General features: G+C 43.4%; 1 protein-coding gene and 1 pseudogene across 1 annotated transcript in view; both read left to right on the top strand.

Annotated features, from left to right (window-relative positions):
* The window catches only part of LOC142584773 (uncharacterized), a 62,796-nt gene that overhangs the window by 11,470 nt on the left and 29,273 nt on the right, over positions 1-22,053 (top strand). Inside the window, exon 2 of the mRNA XM_075695022.1 lies at positions 12,276-13,907. Coding sequence (XP_075551137.1) covers positions 12,421-13,907 — 1,487 coding nt within the window. The 5' untranslated portion in view covers positions 12,276-12,420. The remainder of the gene's footprint in view (positions 1-12,275; positions 13,908-22,053) is intronic.
* Positions 19,857-21,003, top strand: LOC142584142 (uncharacterized; annotated as a pseudogene).

Genomic DNA, 22,053 nt, shown 5'->3' with positions numbered 1-22,053 from the left:
TATACTTTCGGGAAGAGTCAAACAATCAATAGCTCCACCTGCGGCGCCCGAGGTGGGAGACGCCAACTCGTTTGCACGTGCCGCGCCTCGGGAACGGGGTAGATGTGCTTCTGCGCTCCTTAATTAGATGTGAAGCGATTCGACGTGGTCTGGTGAACTCGAAGGAGGCTCAGCAAAAGGTCCCGTATCTAACAACGGTTAGCATTAATAACAGTCTATACAATATGTAGCGGCAAAGTTAGATTATCTGTGATGTGAGCTCCCGGGTACTTGTAAGAGTTAACAGAATCGAAAGGAATGGTTATAAGATAGTAAAATTTACCTAGTAGCTAACCATTTTGCGCACCAGTTAGATATATCGTGAAGCTAAGATTCCACTACGTTAATGTCGTCGTCGTGAGTAATTTCTCGAAAGATAAGACAGTGATCGGCAAAAAAGATTATTGTTAGAGAATATAACTGATGACAGGTCATTAATGTAAATGAGAAACAATACGGGGCCTAAAACAGAACCTTGCCGAACGCCGGAATAAAGTTCGCAAAAAGAATAAATATGGCCGCTTGCAGACAAATTGTGATCCCTTTGTCAGGAAACATACAATCCACACTAAGAGGTTATTGTCAAGATTTAGTTGGTGCAGTTTGTAAAGTGACTGTCTATGGTAAACCATATCAAACGCTTCTGAAAAACCAAGGAAAATGTAGTCGGCAAGAGATGATCGCTCAGGAATCTGATGTAAGTGATTAGTAAAGAATGTTAACTGCGTTGCACATAAATATGCCTTGCGGAAGCCGTGCTGTGGTGACGTGAAAAATTAATTACATTCCAAAAAATTACTAGGTTAGTAACTAACACGTGTTAGAGCAGTTTACAACAAATACTAGTTAATGAAATAGGGTGAGAATTAGTTAAACAATATTTGTTACCAGATTTGCGGAGTGGAACGACCTTCCCAAATTTCCCTTGTCTATGAAGTGTAGACGTATCCTGTGACTCTTTGAATATTTCATTTAGTATAATGGAACTGTAAGAACTAGCATTTCTCAAAAATTGTGTGTTAATACTATCATAACCAGGAGAGGAATCAACGTTAAGTGTTTTAATGAGTCGTAGAACGCCAATTGGTTCAACAGTCACTGGTGACATCGGTAAATTATTGTGTGAACTCGAAACAGGTAATTCATTATGGCTATCCACAGAAAAGCTTTCTACGAAAGATTCGTTAAGGACAATGGCCAAGTGGTTTTCCCTAATGTCGACAGTGGATAAGTCAATCAAGGAAATATGGTTGTCGGACTGTTGGTTAATCACTGGCCAAAACTGATCGGCGTTAGTTTGTGTCATAGAGGGCGAAACGTTAGTAAGAAAGTTATCTTATTTTTAGTGCAGCTATGCAGATAGCCCATGCAGATTTGTAAGCAGATCAACGGGGGGTGGGGGGGGGGGGGTTAGCATAGGCAAACATGTAGCGGAACACTAGGGATGTTTCTTTCGGTTAGATGCACGTGCACTCATTCTGGCAGACCTAGGCGCAAAGAAATATCCGACCGGAGAGTTTCATACCTCTCCATGTGAAATTCCCTTGTCGCATATTTCTGCGAGCCCAGGGCTGTCAGAACGATTAGATAGTTTTCAGCTACGCCTTTTGTCATTGCATGTCTATTAAGAGCTCCGCTGTCGTCCTCTATAAATTTTTAAGGTCCTAAGGGTAAGGGTCTTGCCAGTGCGACAAAAAAACGCCATTAACGGTATAAGCATTTTTTACAGTGCGGTTTGACTGCACTGAACGGATATCAAAATTGCTTAAAAAGATATCTAAGTAATGTGGTAGTTCACTGTTAATCATGTCAGTTTGCTTTCCTGTAGTCCTATGTGGTTTTCTTTTTTTTTCTTTCTTTTTGTGTTTGCCTTAGGACAGGGCGCATTAAATGAAAAGGAAAGAATGATCACTATGGCGGTATCCAAGTCTAGTCGAATCTTTAGTGCTAGATCGAGAACCCTAGCATTGCTAATGGTTGTCCTGGTCGGCAACGGTATTAAATGGGTTAGAGGAAACAGACTAGGCAGAATTGGGTTAACAAAATTTAAGGTATTCACGAGGTAGACGGCAATGAATGAGACTGTAGACGTAGAAGTGATGCTCCAGCTGAAGAAACCAAATGGCAGAGCTGCTCCAGCAAAAAGTTGGTACGCCATACATCCGTGGTAGGTGTGATCACAGAAAATCGGAAGGCTCACCTGCTGCTGCTTGCGGCGAAATCTGTAAAGCCGATAGCATCATGGTTGCGGTGGTCGCTAAGTGCTTGGCGAAGGTTGTGCTTGCGGCGACGCCGTGCTTGCGAGAGGGAAACTTGCACCTTGTAGAGCCGATGGCAGAGCCTCTGAATTGGTGATGAGTGAGGTGGCCCCGAAGGGAAAGCGGACAGCTTGCGGAAACGTTTAAGGCAGTAGAGCAGTGGGCCGTAGAGTAGTCGAAAGCGCTTACGTTTGGACCAGTGAATTCCTTCGAAAGAGTCATCGCACAGCTGCCTTTGAGTATGGTTTGATGCTGGGGCCGGCGCCTGCTGGCGATCGGCACGGGTGGACGCAGGCGACGTGGGCCGCCAAGACGCAGAATGATGTGGCGGGAAATGTAAAAAATACATATGAATATTCAAGTCCAGGGAAAAAACATTGCGTCACCAAGTGCGCATGTGGCTACCTTCAATAAAACTCGCTTTTTTCTCCAATGGCGTGGAACTGGGAGAGTGTGCTTGCATAAGCAAGCTGTCAGCCTGTCTATTGGAATAAGTACAATGTTTGCTGAAAGGTGTGGGCATGCAGGATTGGCAATTGTAATGATTTTTTTCCTGCACTTGGAATTTTTCTGTATTTTCTTTCTGTAGCATTTTTATTTATGTTTGGCTGCATCAAACACCAATTCTTACCTAGCCTTGAAAGATGTCTTTTTTTCTGGTAGTTTGTATAACTCGCCACATTTTTACAATGAACCTTAGTTGAAAGTTAGTCTTCATTTACCTCTAGTGTCATACTGTTGATACTGCTTCATGCTATGCAACCTTGCAACATTTGTGTGTGGGGGGGAGGGGGGCCATTTCACATAGGAATGTGAAATGGGGCCCTTTGGCGGAGGTACCTTTCTCCTCCTGCGCAGCCTCATTTATTTGTTAAATATAGTGCAACAGGAATACGATGGGACAAGAACGAAGTGAACACACAGAGTGCTTCGCTTTTGTCCGTTGTCTATCTGTTGCGCTTTAGTTAATAAAGAATACACACCAGCTCGTCCAGTTTTCAGTTGTTAGGTTGGGCATATAAGCCCCCTTGTGCCCTGGAATATCTGCATGGCTACGCATCCTATAATTTCATTCTTGGCCATGTGCTTGTAAGTCGCGTCTAATTCTCCCGATTTTCCTGACAATCTCGTGTGATGTGCAGGCCCAGACAGTTTCTGGTGAATCCATGCAGGTGTGCAAGGTGCATTTTGCACTACAAGTGCTGCTTTGATTGCGTTCAGTTCAGCTTTTCTAGGTGTGGGATGGCCTGGAATGATACTCGTTTATACGTGGTTTAATTTTATGTAGTGTCGTACTACTTTTACACTGCTATTGCCGCGTCAGTGTGCAAAGTGTGCATATGTGCCTGATGTTTGCTTGCACCTTCATGATTAGCAACCCCCTCTGTGTGTTTGGCAGTTGTATATAGTCTACTGTCCTAATTGCTTGCCGCCATATTGCACAGTATGGGACTAATGTGTTTGAAGTTCAGGTGCTCCCGAGGTTGTTTCTGAAGGGAGGGGTAGTCGTCTTTGCATCTCATATGCAAGCTGGCATAATATCTTGGGACCAGGTTCTGAGCTCTTGAAGCAAAGAACTTGTGCTGCAGGCTGCAACACTACTCTGTCTAGGTACTTGTTCATTTGCTCTTTCTCGTAGAGGTCTTCAGGCATGGTAAAGTTGGAAAGACCTGTTATTACCCGATGCCTGCATTCGATCAGTCGTCTTTTTTGTGCGCTGCTGGTAATTCATACCGTACAATACCTTGCCCACAAGCACAGCATCTGCGACTTTCCATAGTACCCACTTGTCCACCCTCCACGATTTCAATATTATTCTTTTCACCAGGTGTAGAATTTGCATCCAGGCATGGCATAATTGTTTCACCCACGTGCTGGCTTTGCCGTCATGGTCTTACAAATAGCTGACGATTTGTGAATGTTGACTTGCGGGTATATTTCTGTAGCTGTGTGGAGCAGAATGTGCAATCTGGGGTAGTTCTTGATTCTAGTCTTTCTGCCTACGTCGATGTAAGCCGATTTATCAGAAAGCGAGAGGCCAGACTGGTCAAGAAGCTCTGCAGTGTTGTCGGGAGCTTGTTGCATCATTCTTGATATCTGTATAAGATAGCTTTCCCATAGACTGTAGTACACCATAGGCTGTAGTACTTCTTGTAGAATGCCTGTGTTGTTGGTGTAGGTGGACCAAATGTACCTCCAACTCCCACCAGGAATTTTCTGTCTTTCAAAAAGCTACTGTTTAACTTAAGTGCTCTACTAGAAATTTTTTTCTCATCGTTCCTCTAATTAGAGTAGCATGAGGTACTGCTGTTAAAAGCCTCTTCGCTCTCTTCATTCTTTCAAAAGCGGTATTACACAATGTCCTGCAATAAAGTTTCTGCTGCTTATGGCCCACTCATATCTGCCGGATTGGACAGCTCTTGAAAAAGGTTTTCTTTCTGTTGTGTGTGTGGTGTAGTATGAGCATTCACGTCATGACATTTATACATCTGTGGAACCAGCTTCCTGACAGAGTTCTTGCTATACCTGATTATGCTTATTTATGCAGTGCTGTTGAACAATACATATTGATGCAATGAATTTTTACAGACTCCAATTGTCACGAAAGATGGTTGTTTTACAAAGGTGCCCCTTGCTTTCGATTGGTGTTAAGTTTTGCATAAGCATGCCCCCTATGCAATAGTAGATGGAAGTTTAAGGGCTTTTTTGTACCTATGATTCCCATCGAAATGAGACTTCCATGGCTGCAATGGCTGCCTCGCCTCGTGTTAGCAGCAGAATGCTATAGCCACAGTGGCAGGTGAATAAATTGAAGCACAAGATTTATTTCTGTAGATTTTTTTGTTGCCTGTATGTAGGTAAAACTTGGAATTTGTCATTGCAAAAAAGCAGTTTGTGGTCCTTTATTGAATAAACCACATATGTTTAATTGAATAAACCACATATAGTGTATAGTTGAAATGCAGAAATTTGTTCTAAAATCCGCGGGTGATATGTTATTGCAAGTAGCATGGTATTTCATTACTTATAAAGATGGTAATCACAGCGCATATCGTTACATGGGTTTACACACTAATATATGTGTTCACAAACTTATTATAAACTGTTATTAGAAACATGTAAGGCACGAATATTTCTGCACACTTGATCAGCTGTGAACGTGCAAGAACTGCTTGTACTTAAAAGATTCAAAGTTTCACAGGAAGGGATGCAACTGGCTGACTTCACTGCACAGTTTCGATTTACTTTTCTTTAACGGGTCGTTTCCTAGTGTTTTATCCCCAGAAAAACAGGCTGTTTGCCTCCTTTTCGCATTGTTGCATGAGTTTTACATGGCGGTGTAGGTGGGTACGTTGTCACTCTGCCACTGTAGCAAGCGAATAATTTACTTAATTTACTAGCTGTAGAGTTAATTACCTTTCAAAGCAAATGTTAATACAGGTGCAGTAAGGATACAAAGTCCGCAACATATTTGATCTTTGTTGCTTTCTGTGCAAGAGAAAAAGAATGTATCCAGAGAAGAGGTGCGATTAACGTGCGTGTAATATTAGAAAACAAATTAACCACGCTGTTTATTCAAGCCATGGATTTATAGCTATCGTAAAAAAAAATTCATTACGATAGCCTACACTTTTACTCTGTCAAAGTTAATAAGTCAGGTAAGATAACCTTTCAAGATGCATCGGGAAATTCACGCCTGAAAACCGACAAGGAAATGCAACTGAACGATACCTTGTTCAACACACCGTTGAAACTTCGGGTACTTTGCTGTCTTGTCATTTGCCCTTGCCGAGGTTGAAATTATTGAAGCTGCTCCGCACGCACGATTTTTGTATGCTATTCAACAAAAGAAAACTGTCAGGACCCCAACAGGCCATGTCGTCTCGCGGCAACTCGCAAAGGTGTACGAAGCGAACGTGAAAATGCACTTCATTTGCTGCGTAGCGTGTCACCGAACGCGAGAAATGGGAGAATCGAATATGCGATACAAGTTTTTTATTCTCCCTTCGCGTACGTACCGAATTCGACAATCTACGTCTCCGCGCATTGCACTTGTCGTGCGAGACGCCATATTCCAAAACAGACCGGCGAAATAGCTCCGTGACAGCTCTCCGCGCAATTTCGACGGAAAATTGCAGCAATCGCTGCGAGAGTGCGACTGTGCGACCAACCGGTTTGTCGCACCCGAAAATCGGGGGAGTCAGCACTGAGAGTGCGATTTTTATCGCAAACAACGGAAATCGCACTTCCGGTGCGACGAAAATCGCATCATGTTAAACAGGCTTAACTATGCAGACGCACCACGCCCGATTTAGGTTTGAGAAACATTAGTCACACGGGGCGCGATCGAGGTAGTTAACTTGGCCTACTAGGAGTGCAGGTGCTCTTGCTCTTACATTAGTGAATTATTGAATTATGCTACGGAGATCACAGTGAGATACTCCTAGAGCGAACAAAACAAATACCAAATTACCAGGCACTTGCCTGAAAATTTCCATTATACCAGTACTACCGACCGGGCACGTTGCAACTTCTCATTTCAGCCTTCGTTGATCCATCTTCCAGTGCGTACGAACGCTTTGCTTTGAAGTGGGGCATGAGTAATACACAAAGCACGGGCCACATCTTTTTCTACACCACGCACAAAACTAATCACACCTTTAAAATTATTTCGCACAGCGCGAGACTCGAACACAGGCGAAAACAAGACAATGCATTTCATGTAGCAAGAGAATGCAATTATGGAGCAGATTCCGCCTTCCTGTCCTGCCGCGCGCCGAAGTGAGGGTACAGCGTCGCGCGTCACTTCCGGTCGTTTTTCATTGGGCAGGGGGCGGCCTCGCAAATTGAGCGTTTATTCTGACAGGTCTGCTTGCTCGCATAGCCGCCTGCTTGCTGCTGCTTCGTTGTGGTCTGTAACTAGAGCGGTGAGGCGGGTAGTTGCTACTACGTTTCGTGCCGAGCATTTTTTTTGGGGGGGGCGGGGGAGGCACAGTCTGTGCTGCGTCACTGAGGGTACAGTACACAAATCGGGACCATGAGCGAGACGACCGGTACTCTTCTGCTGGTGCGATTAGATTATTCACTGCGTCCGAACGAAGCAACCTTGCGAGGTCACAGCGTAGTTTCAGCGATATCCTGGCTCGGTAAAAATGCTCACATCTTGGTCGTGCGACACCAACGCGTAAACATTCATGAGGAGGCTGAAGACTGCGTTTGCAAGAGCGTATGCTGTGGATAAGAAATTACAGCTTTGACGACACCAGCCCTTAATATATAGGCTGAGCCTTACAAACTGTATCTGAGGATGCGCTTAGAAAGCAGATCAGTAGCTTAGTAAACCTCTGAATAAATTAGGCAAGGTACGTGGAAATTCGGGTTTTAGAACTTCCAACGTGATCTCGCCTCTATAGATGTCTTCTTTATGGCTTCACCAAGCAAATTGTACGTTGATGCCATTGCACAGTAGAGGCTCGTCTAGCAGCACGTCCCTGTTTTTTCATCAATGTATCCAAACAGCTTCTTCCATTTCGTCACTTTTTATTGGGCTATTAAGGGCACCGAAATATTCGTGCAGAATTGTGCAAGTTGCTCGCGTGTTTCGTTCTGCTACTGCAGTTTTTCTAGAAGTGTTTAATGGTATGTTAATATTACTGTGAGCGCGAAAGATAATGCTAATTAAATTCTAAGTGAAAGGGCGTACTTTTTCTGGATGATACATTTTTGGAGCGACCGTCATGCTAGTGACATCAGAATCCTTGAAAACAAATCGACAGCCACTTAGGAATGCGAAAACCTAATCACTTAACGCACGTATACTTGCAATTGTCACGTGACCGTGATACGTTAGTTCATACATTGTCACGTGTCATTCACAATTCTACCTTAATCTCCCGTAATCCACCGTGCTATAGTTTGTGCGAATCTTAATGCAATTTATTCCACCCTTATTATTTCACCTTTAACTTCTTCCCATATAATTCTCAAAACCTTAGAGTTTGAGCTGCTTTTATATTGACTACAATATCAAAATGAAAATGCGCCGGATTGCAATCTAGACTGCAAGGGAACTGAAGAAATTACAAGAAACCAGGACCTCTGGTGGGCGTTAAAAAGTGTTTGAGCACGCAATGCGCCTACGTCTTCTACTGAGCTAGCTGCCCATGAAAATTGCATGCATATTTCATTTCACACAGTTTTGCAGCATATAGCAGGCCATCATTGTCTCTAAGCACAACCGTTCCTCATTTGCATCATGAAAATTCTCATGCTTAATTTGGGACAAGTTTTTGAAAAATGAATGTTTGATAATTTTGTAACTACACGAGGTATTGGTTGGGACTGGACAGTTTTCAGAAAACTTGACCATGTTGAACCTAGCCATTACAGGAAAAGAAACAAGAACGTACACACGAGTGCTCATTCGATCAAATGCAATGCTTATGGTCATTTTCCACGTGGCAAAATGTACTTTTAAGCGAGAGAGGGTGGGTAGCCAATTTACAACCATTGCGACTCAAGCGGGTAGTGGCAACACAGGATGCGAAATGGTTGTGGCTCTGCAGTTCATTGAATATGTGAACACTTATATACAATCCCTCCCCCCCCCCCTCTCGTGAGGGATAACCGTGCAATATGTTTCGGGAGGTACAGAAGATTGTTTTAGGAGACAAGACATATCAGGTTCTATTTGCGAGGCTACAGAAAGAAGGACCATGTAAATAGTCGCAGACCAACATAAACTGCGTAGGATGGACATCACAGTTTAGAGCATGAAGTAGAAATTGGGAGCATGAGGAAGGATCATAAGTTTAAATAAGGAAATACTACTTGTCAGCGTATTGCCAAGCTAACCCATTGAAAGAAGGGGGCAACCCGCCGTGGTTGCTCAGTGGCTATGGTGATGGGCTGCTGAGCACGAGGTCGCGGGATCGAATCCCGGCCACGGCGGCCGCATTTCGATGGGGGCGAAATGCGAAAACACCCGTGTGCTTAGATTTAGGTGCACGTTAAAGAACCCCAGGTGGTCAAAATTTCCGGAGTCCTCCACTACGGCGTGCCTCATAATCAGAAAGTGGTTTTGGCACGTAAAGCCCCAAATATTATATTATTATTAAAGAAGGGGGCGTGCTTTAAAGAAAATAGTTGACATCGCATGCTAAATTTATGAGGAAAATATGCCAAAATGCCAATTCCTAAAAGTTAGTAAATAAGAAATACACAGTAAACTTTAGGATAGGGAAAGAGTAATAAACTGCATTGGAGAGTGAGAGATCACTGGGCTGGATGCACGTATTGCACAGCAAATGAGAATGCCAGTGGGAGTTTCCTCATTTTCATTTTCTGTGCGCTTTCTAAAACAGTACTCTGTCTACTTGGTTTTATAAACTTGCGTAAAAACAATTATTTTTTCATGTCTTGTGCATTTCAGTCTTAATGTACCGTATCCTGTTAGGTTGTCAGCTGCAGTACTTACAAGGTGTAATGCACAGATACATTGCATATTTAAAATGCCAATTTTGTATTAATGTCACGTACATACTCTTAAATAAATAAATGCGTGTTGTTGAGAGATGTCGTTGGTAGTGTCTTTAAATTTTATTCACTCCTATTTTGTCAGAGGAAAAGGCTGCTGTAAATTTATTTGCTTTTGCTGCTGTATGCACCATGTTGTAGTCACAATGACATAGTGGTTTAGTGTTCACGGTAACAAGCAATCCCTTCCTAAATTTGCAAAATAGAAATTTCTCCTACCTTTCACTTGTCTTGCCCAGTTACCTGAGCTGTGCACTGTGTCCAGTCGCATCAATTAAGATTGTTTTTTCAGGAGCTTCCGTCTTATCAAAATTTCCCCAGTGTACATTTGTAAATGCACAGACTGAACTCTTATGATTCTCTTCTTGTTTTGCTCATGCAGGGTGCAACATTTCAGCATAACTATGCGCTGCATTTATTGGTCAAGATGCTTAGAAAATGGAATCCCTGCACCTCATGGTTAACCATGAACAGTTCTTCTTTTTGAAAGCTAAACGTCATTTGCTGCGTCAATTGTATTGCTACAGCTCAAATGTGTACCATATTTTTTTCTAATTTTGAATAAATTAATATACACTGCTCAGCATGGTTACAATGTTTCATACGACCATTTTATGCTGGCAATGTTAACAGTGTGATATTTAACTTGAACTTAGGCATGACTACTTGTGCCTATGTTCTTTCAGTAACCAGAGTATGGCTGATTTAATAAACCATATTTTTTCATTTGCATAATCATGCTACAGCAAGCCCTAATCTTCCATTACCATATTTACCCCTAACCTTGCATTAAGAACAAATAATTTAGAAATATACAGTGTATTTTAAAACGCTGTCTACGTTTAGTGCGCAGCAAAATAGTTTATTCAACACTAGTTTTTTATCAGGCTTCCACGGATACTGCATTTAGCACCCAAACACTAGTAAATGTGGAATATTCAGTCTGTTGTTTTATAGTAAGAAAAGAACCCATTTTCAAACCACATATTGTATAACAGACCAGTGCCTTCCGGTTACAAAACAAAAATTTATTTAAACCGGAATTGTAATTAGAAAATCTGCTACACAGCCGCTTTAGCCCCGACAACTCTCGTTTCACAAAAGAAAAAAAAACTACTTAGGCACTGAAAATTCTACATATTTTTCGCGCTCAAGTAATCTTGTTGGAAAGCGAAAATAAGCAATAATGCTCTCCCGGCTTAGACCTTATTTAAAGCACGTCTATGCTTGGAAAATATTGTTTCAGTCTAAAAAATATTGGCCAGTTATGCCTTACATTGACCTTCCATACTTTTCATAATGCTTTGCGATTACATTGGCGTACAAAATAACAGGTGTGTTTATTGTGTGTTTGCTCTGCGATTCATTTACTTTCATAATTCACCTTTGCAATATTCCTTTTCTTTATCAAGGCATCAAAACACGAATTTTCGTTCATTGGAGCTTAATACTGAAAATTTGTTTCCTAATGTGGACCAAAACAGTGCGAGTTCAACTCAGGGTCTTTCAGTGCTGCTATTCATAGTTTCTGCTCAAACAAGAACAGATTTGATCAATACATGTATTTTTAAATACCTTTGTGGGAAAAGTACAAGTTCTGGTGCTTGCCAATGTTTGGTGATTGCGCATATTTAGATTTCACGTGATTTATGTATATCTCGTACTCTGTATTGTAAGTGCGATAAACATATTTACAGTTTTCTTGAAAATTTAGCATATATCTTATCAGTCTGTGTTGCATGTTATATGGATCTGGAAATCGTGATGACCGTTGGTCTTGATATACAAGCTAAAAAGTGTCAAATTTGCTAGGTTGTATTTGCGCAGCGAAGAGAGGCTTTGCAATATACACCCTGAATTACTAATATTTAATGTGATCCACACATATAGGTGTTGTGTATGCCCACCGAAGCTTCAAGGCCGGCTGTTGGATGGTGCATTTCGTAGCCGAACTTGCACCTTTTGGCACACGCGAGAGTTAATCATGGATCGTTGTACATGGTAGTAATTGAAGGCGTGTACTGGCAAACCTGCCTTCCAAACACCAGAAATGAAAAGATGTACACCCTTCCAACACCCACATAGAGGAGTGTTAATGTGTACTAGCACCTTTACACCCTAAGTTTATTTTGCTGGACACCTTTCCTCTAGGGAGCTATAAGTGCACCCCAACTGTAGAGTGTAGACGACAGAACCCTTAGGGTGTCCGTCTGGCGACAAACTGATTTACACCCTTAAGGCGTTTAAATGTTTAGTGTGAGTCACACGAGCATTGTCACGATAAATTATCGTGGTCATCGAGTAGTCTACATTCATATGTGTCTTTGTTGGGGTGAAACGCCACGTGTTTGGGTAGTGAGTGAGTGTTTACTACAATTTGTGCTACCCACTGATATACGAGTCTGTCAATACCATTTTTTTCGGTTCCTCTTTTCTATGCAGGATTCAAAATCCGCAGTACTGGCGAGTGGCATCTGTAGGCACCTTCATCTACTGTACCGGCAGGGCAATGTGCCAGCCCATAAGTCATCATTTCTGACGAAAGAAACGGTCGCATTGACGGGTTAGAACAGATCAGCAAAGCTCAATGAATGCGTTCAACCTATTGCCCTTTATGATATTATGTGTTCTGATACTTCGTATGGACACAGTCTCAGTGCTAATCAGTCCCATGGCTGTAAGCACAGTCGAACATCTCGCAGTACCAGGTTCACATGTAGCAGTACTCCTTCAAAAAGAAGATTTGTTGCTGGGACAACTCTTCAAAAATGTCACCGTACCGGTAACTGTGTGGAACCTTCAGGTAAAGCGCAGTGTTTTCACGTCATTCGTAAGCTACGTCACACAAGGAATGGATTTTCAGAACCCGGTAGTGGTGTTCGCAGTGTGGTACAAGGAGGAATCGTTTCGAATGGTAGGCGCTGTGCCATGGTTTGAAAAGTATTATTCGAACATTCAGTGGGTTTTTTCGGTGCGCAATCATGCGGAAGTTCTCGAACCACTCCGTAACCATTTGTGTCAGGTAATTACTGTCACTGAAACGGAAATCAACGTCTCTTTAGACGGTTACAAAAGCTGCGAAATACGACTAATATTCACAGCAGCTCACGTCTTGATGCGAAATCAGAGACAGCTCATTGGAACATACCCTAGAAACCATGTTATAAGGTACGCAGTTGAAGATGACGGTGCCAAGTTTTGCTTTGGCAGACCCGGTGCGTTTGGAGGATTGCTCAGAGAAGTTTACAGTACCCTAAACAACACACTGGTTCAGCTGTGCAATCTAGGCCACACGGATTCACTCCTTCTAGATCGCCGCGTGGATTTTGTAATCGCACTACTGAATAACTCACTACCATTTTTTTACTATAGGTATGCCCTCCTGTCGCCAATTTCTCTCAGTTTTTTGTCACGTCAACAGGGTCCCGTCCAGCCAACATTCGTTTCCACATGGCTCAACTTCTTCGTACTTTCAGTGCTATTTGTTCCTTTAGCCGCCATGTTCGTTTCAGCCTTCAGCGCCGTTAGCAGCCGAGATCGCAGACAGGAGCGCAGGTTATCAGCGTGGACTGGTTTCTTTGTCTGCGTGTACATGGGTCGAAGTCCACCAGCCTTAAGTGCGCCAGTATCATCAGCCGCAAGGTTCATGCTGGCAGCCTGGGTATTTGGCATGTTCTTTCTGTTGCAGTTCACTCAAACTCAGATCACCGCCTCGCAGAGCGTTCCGGAGTTCTCTTCGGCGCTGAGGCGCATCGAGGATTTCACTGCCCGACTCGATGCCGGTAGTGTTCTTCCGTGCATGCATATTGCTGCGGTTAGATTTCTCGATTCTCACGGCAACGTATCGCATCTCAAATCACTGCGTCACGCGCTGAAGAAATGTGGTGGTGAGTGCCTTGGTCAACCGACAATGCGTGACTGCGCTGACAAGGCTCGTAATGAAACACACATCCTCGTGCATTGGTGGTTGCCGTGGTTCAACGGAGGGGCGTCATCAGCACGACTCATGAGCGGTGAAGACTACCTGTTCACATACCTTCAGTGGTACCCAATGCACGGACGATTGCCGGCTAGGTAAGCTCACCGAAACAAAATCTTTTTTCTGCATTAGGCAAAACTTTGATTGCACAAAGCGTAGGGCAGGAAAGCTTTCTTCAATTCATTGCTGGAACGTTCGGCTTGTTTTATTATATTTGTGGCAGGTCACACTGTTTTGTAATCGCTGTGTATGCGCCTGATGCACTGCTTCCAAGACGCGGCATTCCTGGACATTCAGCAAGGTATTGCAGTAAATTCATGCAGGCTGCATTACTGGGGAATTTTTACTGTTTCTTACACATGTCAAAGGTGTAACGTTCATCGATTTGTTTATAATTCCCTGGGAGCCTTATGAGATCAAAGAGCAGAGTGGTTACAAAGCAATTACATCAAAAAATAACAAGCACACTTATTTGTGATAACAGCCTAAAGATTCTCTTGGCTACACACTGCTAACTCATGCTTCAAGAAAAAGTATGTTATTGATGATTGCTATGATGCTTTTAGGGAAAAGTGTTTCCATTCTTGGGAAGTACCGAAGATGGAAGAAAAACTTCGTGTAACGTGAACCAGTTCTTACCTTTTTTTCGGTAATCGTTGCTGTTTGAAATGTGCTGTAGCCGCAGTGTGAGGTACTTTGAAGTGTGGTGCGATGGCAAATATTATGGGCCAATTAGACAAGCACCCTTACGACGGGCACTTAGTGGAACAATGGCGATGTTAGCTTTCAATGAGGTTATGCAGTTCGTTCGATTTTAGATTGAAAGACGAAATGAACAGGATTGTTATGTTACAATTCAAGTCAATAATGAGTTTAATGGGACTATCGCATATTGCAGATGCATGGTAAAGTTTAAAGGTTATTAGTGTCTTGTAGACCAGTAGGTTCAAGTAGACGGTACTTTAGAAAGGCCACGCCATAAATTCTCAACCACACGGTTAGGAATATTAATAATGTGCTCTGCATGACTGCTCCAAAATAAATTGCCTGTGATGTATTGATTTGTGAATGTTTAGTTTCATTAGCAACTTCGAAAATCTATCGACTGCATTATTCAAATTGGATTGAAGTATTTTAGTATAGCCAACATTAACAGCTTTTTCGGGATATAACACAATCGCCTGCGAACAAGTGTATGTGAGAGCATATTGCAGCAGCGAGACAATATAAATGAGAAATAATAGAGGTGCCAACAGAGATTCTTGTCGTAAACCCGGCTGAACTTCATCGAGTGTGTAGTATGACCATTAGCGGTAACGAATTAAAAGCGTATCGTAAACATATATTGAATCTACTGTGATAACGACGAGCAGGCATTTCTGTAGGACGCGGATAGACCATTTCGGCTGGTAGGCGATGAGACCAGCCGTAGACAAGGTGAGAAAGCACAAATCCGACGTCTTTCTTGAGAACAGTTCGTAATCCACCGTCGTCCATGGTCCATGGACAGGTCGTCCAAGGTTTCCACGAGCGCAGCTCTGAGCTGGCGGTGAAATCTCTTAACAAGAGCGTCGGATCGAGCATCGTACGCTGTTCCTTTGTGTGAAGTACAAAGATGTGCCAGCCCTCGGAGGAGGGCTACCTCAAACTGTCCACCGTGACTGGTCGAAATTTCAGAAGGAACTCCGAAACGCACACTCTGCGTAAAAATAAGTGCGGTGGCAATTTACATGTTGCATATTGCCTGTTACCAAGCGCACACATTGGGTTGCCGCCACCATCGCTAGACGGCAGGCTAACGCAACACGCACGTAGGAAGTTCGTGGGAGGTGCGGGTTCTGGTGCAGGTTTCAATGAATTTGATGCGGGATTCTGACCTACACACAGCGTGTTCGCCGCATAAAATATAGGGTATCCCACGTAACTTGAGTCAAACTTATAAAATATGGGAATGCCATTTGGCTGGGCAGAACCAAGGTAATGTTTTTTTGCATCCAGTTTCTTAAACATTATAATTAGATGAAAAATGTAAATGAGAAAATTCTAAAGCAACATTAAAAACTCCCCAGACAGGTTTCTGTCACTCACTACGTGCTACATAAAAGCGTTTTCCCAGCATGAGAGAAGTCCTCAAATACACGCCAAGTGCCTCGAGCGGCCAGGCGTTCGTGCGCGTATTCGCGGATTTCTCTCGTACTTGAAAAAACAGTTTTAAGTAGCACGTAGTGAGTGACAGAAACCTGTCTCTGGAGTTTTTCATGTTGCTATACAATTTTCGCATTGGCACTTTAATATAATTACAATAGTTATGAAGTTGATTAATTATTTAAGTCTGATTAGGTGATTAGGTGGAATGCAAAAAATACCTGGTATTTTCAAGCGACAGCAAACACCATTACCTTGGTTATGTTTAAGTGCGAGGCATTTGCATAATTTTTAAAGTTTTGGTTGCGTACATGGAACACCCGGTATACTCGCGAACGCAAGCTTCTTTCGGCGCCACAGGATAGGTACAATATATTCTGGCATGTTCTTATGCTTGCGCAATGAAGGCGTTGTGTCTACTATATTGCAAAAGCGGAGACGGAAGGAGGCCTCGACTACTGGAGCTACCACTTTTCTTTACTCTTACGTCGTTGCTCATTCCTTCAAAGGAAATTACATGAAAATAAAAGTGCACCATATTGCAATATCTTGTATACAAATATAGCAATCCGCAATCAGACAGACAGAGCGAGAGAGACGAAAGGCAGGGAGATTAACCAGAGGTGATCTTCGGATTTGCTGCCCTGCATGGGGTGGGGGCAGCAGGGGTTCTAAATATGACAAAGAGCGAGAGCAGAAAGAAAGGAACAAAAAAAAATGCTTTCCGTCATGCTGAAGCTTGGACGGCCAGCCTCTGTCAGAAGAAAGAATTCTGAAACATCGACATGACTTAACATCGCATCAAGAGAACGCGCAAGCGCTACTGTGCAGCTTTACATCAACCGGCCTGTGTGAACGCGTTTGATTGCAACGCCGCAATCATAATCTAGCGCCGCCAAAGTGGCCTCACAAGCACTTGAGAATTTTACCTTACAATAGACAACTTGCGGGAAACCTGCTGCGCATGCGCGAAAGAAGCCGGACAGCAGCGCCGTCAGTTTGGTTGGAAAGCAAACAGACGACTTTCCGCCGGACCACGTTGATCCGGCAGACTCGGGGGTTTCCGGGCTGCACGTTTCGGCACAATGCCAGCGCACTGCGTCGCGTATGGCTGTACTAATTACTTTTACGGCAAAGAGGCGGTAAATGTTTTTAGATTTCCGTCAGCAAAACTGTATCCTGAGAAGCGAGATGCTTGGATTGCTGCGGTAAAAAGGAAGAATGAGGACGGTTCGTTGTGGCAACCGAACGAACATTCACACATTTGCGGCGCGCATTTTATTACAGGTAAGTGCTAAAACAAACTTGATAGACATGCGAAAAGTTTTGAGCAATGCATGCTGTTGAGCTAGGTAGTTTACTATGCTTCTAGCCAGCGTAAACAGAATCGATAAGGTGAAAAACGATCTGGCATGACCACCCGTACGAATGCTCCGCGTATCCGGGTCGTCCGTCCATGTCGCATTTCTCAGCCGTGTCCTTTTGCACTGGTTTCTGCAGTTATGACAACTTTGCTGGTTTTGCTAATATTTTGAAAAATTGCAGGGCGGCCGTCAACTTTTAAGAATCATCCCGACTACGTGCGAAATATGTTCTCCTACACGAGAACTCCGGGCCAGGCTGGTGCGGATCGGCACAGCCGTTGGCTGAAAAACCAAGGTGAATGCAATGTTTCAGTTCGTATGTACTTGTTTCGTTTTTATAGGTTGAAATAGGGATTGATGTGAGCTAGCAACCGCACACGCGCGACTGAGCGCGGCGAGTTTCAGAAGCCGCGCGGAACGCTGCAACGATACGTTTAAATGGAGAAGTAACGAAATTAGCAAAATTAAAGAACTGCACACCTGTTAAAACTGAAAACGTACAGCTCGAAATTATTGTTTCGCTATGCGCTTTGCGGACTTTTTACGCTAATCGAGTGAGAGTGAAGTGCTGCGTTGGACTTGAGAAGCGACCTTGCAAGTTACCACTTTTTCGTTTTCGCGCTCAACGTCCTGGAGCAACCTATGGAGTATGAGAAATACTGTAGTGAGGAGTGCTGGTTTAAAGCGTTTTTGACGTGTCCTCTTTTAGAACACTTGGACGTGCGTTGTTTCATCTTCATGGCGACGCGCCCGTTCATGTCGTGATTTAGCGCTTGTCTTTCGGACTACGGCATACTTACCTTAACCATTGAGCTACCGTGGCGGATTAGTACCCCTTATCGCACTAACAAGTGTTAGAGCTTTTCGACGGGAGCATGTAAGTACCATGTAGCTTGTGATGGGGATGTGCATGCTGTATTTGGTCTGGACCGCTGCAAGGTGGTGCGCACTGAGTGTGTACTTTTAACACGGCTTTGTGTTTGTTCACAACGGTGATGACAATGTGAATCATGGTCTTTGAATTTTTAGAGGCAACTGGCATTGTGGTTTCTCGTTTGTTTGTCTGTGTATGCTTTACCTGCTTTTTTGTACACTTTTTCTAAAGGCTTAGCTGATTTTTTCTAACCATCATGAAACTTCATTGCAGGCGCTGCTTCTACAAAGCAGCAAGGTAGCAAGAACGCAGCAAGTCAGCTCCCTGCCACACAGTCACCTGCAGCCCCTTCGTTGAACCAAGGGAAGGCCAGTAAAGGTACATATACATTAAACCGTAACAGCAAAAGGCTGTCATGGTATGCTCAGCGTTAGCATTATAGTTACTAAGAGCACATAGCAAAAAAGCCTATAAGGTTGTAAAGGTTCTTCCTGTAGTGACTTTGACAAGTTATGGAAATGTTTTGGTATTCTTTCACTCCATCCTGCATGTGCTGGCATGAATGAAAATACATGTGCAGTCCAGCCGGTGCTACTAACCACCACGAAACAGCCTGCATCCCCATCACCGGCTCAAGGGGAAACCACTAAAGGTATTCGCTCACTATAACACGTCAGTATAAAGACATTTAGGTATATGTAGCATAGGCATTATGACTCGTAACCTGACATTATTGTTTCCTGTGCTGAGTTTACTTTAATCCTCCCTGGAATTTGTCTCAGCATTATATAACACTGCACTTTATTTTCGACATCAACAAGAGTTTTCTGCGAATATTACAGAAATACACCATCAAAGATCATCATCATCCTAACTGCGCCCACTGCTGGGCAAAGGCCTCTTCCATATTTCTCCAATAACCTGATCGTGTGCTAGCTGCAGCCTTGTTATCCCGGCAACCTTCTTAATCTCATCCACCCACCTAACATTCGACGCCCCCTGTTATGCTTGTCATGCCTTGGAATGAGTCCGTTACTCTTAATGCCCGTCGGTTATATTGCCTTCTTGTTTTCAACCAAGCTGTCATCAACACGGATTTGTTCCCCGACCCCTCCTGTTCTTTTCTTGTCTCTTAACATTACACCTATAATTCCTTTCCATAACTCACTGCAAAAATCACTGGCATGAAACTGCACTTCCAGCACTTTAGTCCCGTTTTCTTTTTCTTTATTGGACCTTGGCAAGCGTTATGCTTGGCTTTGAAACAAAGCTGGGTCCGTGATTATTTTCTAACCGGAACGGAGTGAGTATGGATTATTATAGGTCAATATTGGATTGGTTTAGTGCGGTTTAACGTCCCAAATCGACTCAGGCCATGAGGGACACTGTAGTGGAGCGCTCTGGAAATTTTGACCACCTGGGGTTCTTTAACGTGCACCGACAAAGCACAATACACGGGCCCCTTGCATTTTGCCTCCATCGAAATGTGACCACCGCGGTATGACACTCTTAGGATTCCTGTGCCGTATGCAGTACAGCTGTGGAAACAGTGGTTGTCACCAGGCAACCAATATGTTCTATTACAGCACCTCTGCTACCCGAGTGAAAGTGACAGTTTGTTTCATTTTACCATTATTTGCAGATACCAAGCCATTGCAGGCACCGCTGCCAGAATGCAGTTTTTAACAGTGCAGTTGTGGCAACGTGAGACGCATGGAGCTCACTCTCGGTGAACTGCAGAAACTTGCTATCCAGCTTCAGAACAGAAACCTTAGGCTTGAAAACAAGCTTGAAAGGGTAGAATGAAGACTTCTCACGGTAAAAATACTGCGTGATCCAAGCAAATGCGTGTATTATGTTGGACTTCCAAACATTGCAGTTTTCCAAAGCTTACTGGACTACCTAAACCCCCTTGCTAGTGAAATGGCATACTGGGGTTCAAACCAGAAAGGCGGAAAGGGCCTCCGTGGCCATCGAAAAGATAGTGAATTGGAAAATGAGTTCTTTATGACATTGCTTAGGCTGAGAAGAGGAATAGGTGGTGTAGAGCTAGCACGCAACTTCCTAATATGTGAAAGCCAGGTTAGCCGCATCTTCACCACATGGGTGAATCTGCTGCAACGAGAGCTTAAAAAACTGACTACGCTACCTTCTCGGGAAGCCTTGCAACCATACCTGCCGAAGTCATTTTGTGACTTTGCGGACACAAGATTGGTTCTTGATGCAACTGAAGTGAGAATTCAGCGATCATCGTCGCTAAGTGCCCAAAGGCAAACATTTTCAGCATACAAACATTTCAACACATACAAGGTGCTTGTGGGGTGCACTCCTGATGGATACATAGCGTTTGTTTCCCGCCTTCGGGGTGGGTCAGTGTCTGACACGACGATCCTGGAAAGCAGTGGATTGCTCGACGAGTTAGTAGAAGGAGATGCAGTCATGGTGGACAAAGGTTTCACCTTCCCCTACATACCACCTTGAGTGACTGTGTACCGACCACCATTCCGTCAGCATCATCAAAAACAGATGCCACCAGCTGCAGTGCATGAAACGCGGCGCATTGCCTGTGCAAGAGTCCATGTTGAACGGGCTATTGCACGCGTGAAAAGTTTTCGTGTACTTGACCGGCCATTCCCAATTTCCATGATTGATATTTCTAACCACGTGTTTCAAGTGTGCTGCTTCCTCAGAAATTTTAGGAATCCACTCATAAAAGATGAAGTGGCTGTATAAGCACAGAAAACAGTTTCAGTGCACAAACTGCTCTTTTTCTTTCTTTGCTGCAACTACTGTGTTGCGATTTTACTGTTTTATGAGGAAATAAATTGATGAAAACAGTGCAATATTCAAGTTGTTTTATTTTCAGACTATTCAGAGAAGGCACACATATGGCACCAAGAAATATTGTCATGTGTGCTGCCCTAAGACATGCAGATAAAACATCCTGTGACATATACAGAGCACACATCAGCTGACACATTCAAATGGCTTGTGAAATCCTAGATTTTTTAATCAGCGTGTCATGACGGTGCACAAGCAACAGTAATACAGCATCACAAAAACACATGATTTTGCTGTTTCCTTCGCATTATGTGCACTTTTTGATTTTAGCTAGGATACTATAAACCTCAAATTGTTTTCTGAGCTACTCTGCTCTATTAATTCGTAGCATTGCATTTATCATTGTGTGCGCACAGCTGCTGCATTTTCTTCAAATTAAGCTAGTCCACCTTGCTACCTCCAGTCTCCCTATCTTACAGTGTGCCAATCACTGCCCCAAAATTGCTTCATCTAATGTGCGATACTACAAAATGTTGTAATAACTTGATTTCCTGAACACAAATGTTGTCGCGCTTGCCTTCAGCGAGATACTGCAGCTGCAAAAACCTTCCTAACCCAACTTCAGATTACTTTAGCTTTCTGATCTTTAGAGTGTGGCCCTCATCTACAGGTTCACAAACATAAAAACCTTGCTGCAATTTTTTGTAAGACACACACTGTCTGCAAGAGTACAGCTTCCCAAGCCTCATCACACGTTTAGTCACAATCTCTGGGACCAGTGCATGTTTTACAAAGTGCAGGAGGGCAGGCAGCATATCCCGCTGCTAAAAAGATTCATCGAAGCTCACACGTTGCACATGGATGTTTGCAGGCATTCCAGGCTGGCTGTTTTCAGTCCAAATGGCAAAATCGCACCACTTGTGGCCTGTAACAGCCATTTGGCCTTGCACTTGGAAATAATATGCATGGTCCTTCTTGAAAACAGCCCCTTCATCTACCATCTTGCAGCAAAACCTTGAATCTTCGCAAGCTGCTTCAGTAGTCATACCTTTCTTGGAAAATGGGCATTTGACTTCA

This window comes from Dermacentor variabilis, chromosome 6 (assembly GCF_050947875.1).
Source record: "Dermacentor variabilis isolate Ectoservices chromosome 6, ASM5094787v1, whole genome shotgun sequence".
NCBI lineage: Eukaryota > Metazoa > Arthropoda > Arachnida > Ixodida > Ixodidae > Dermacentor > Dermacentor variabilis.
The sequence above is the reverse complement of the archived record's forward strand: the minus strand, read 5'-3'. Positions and strand labels throughout refer to the sequence as shown.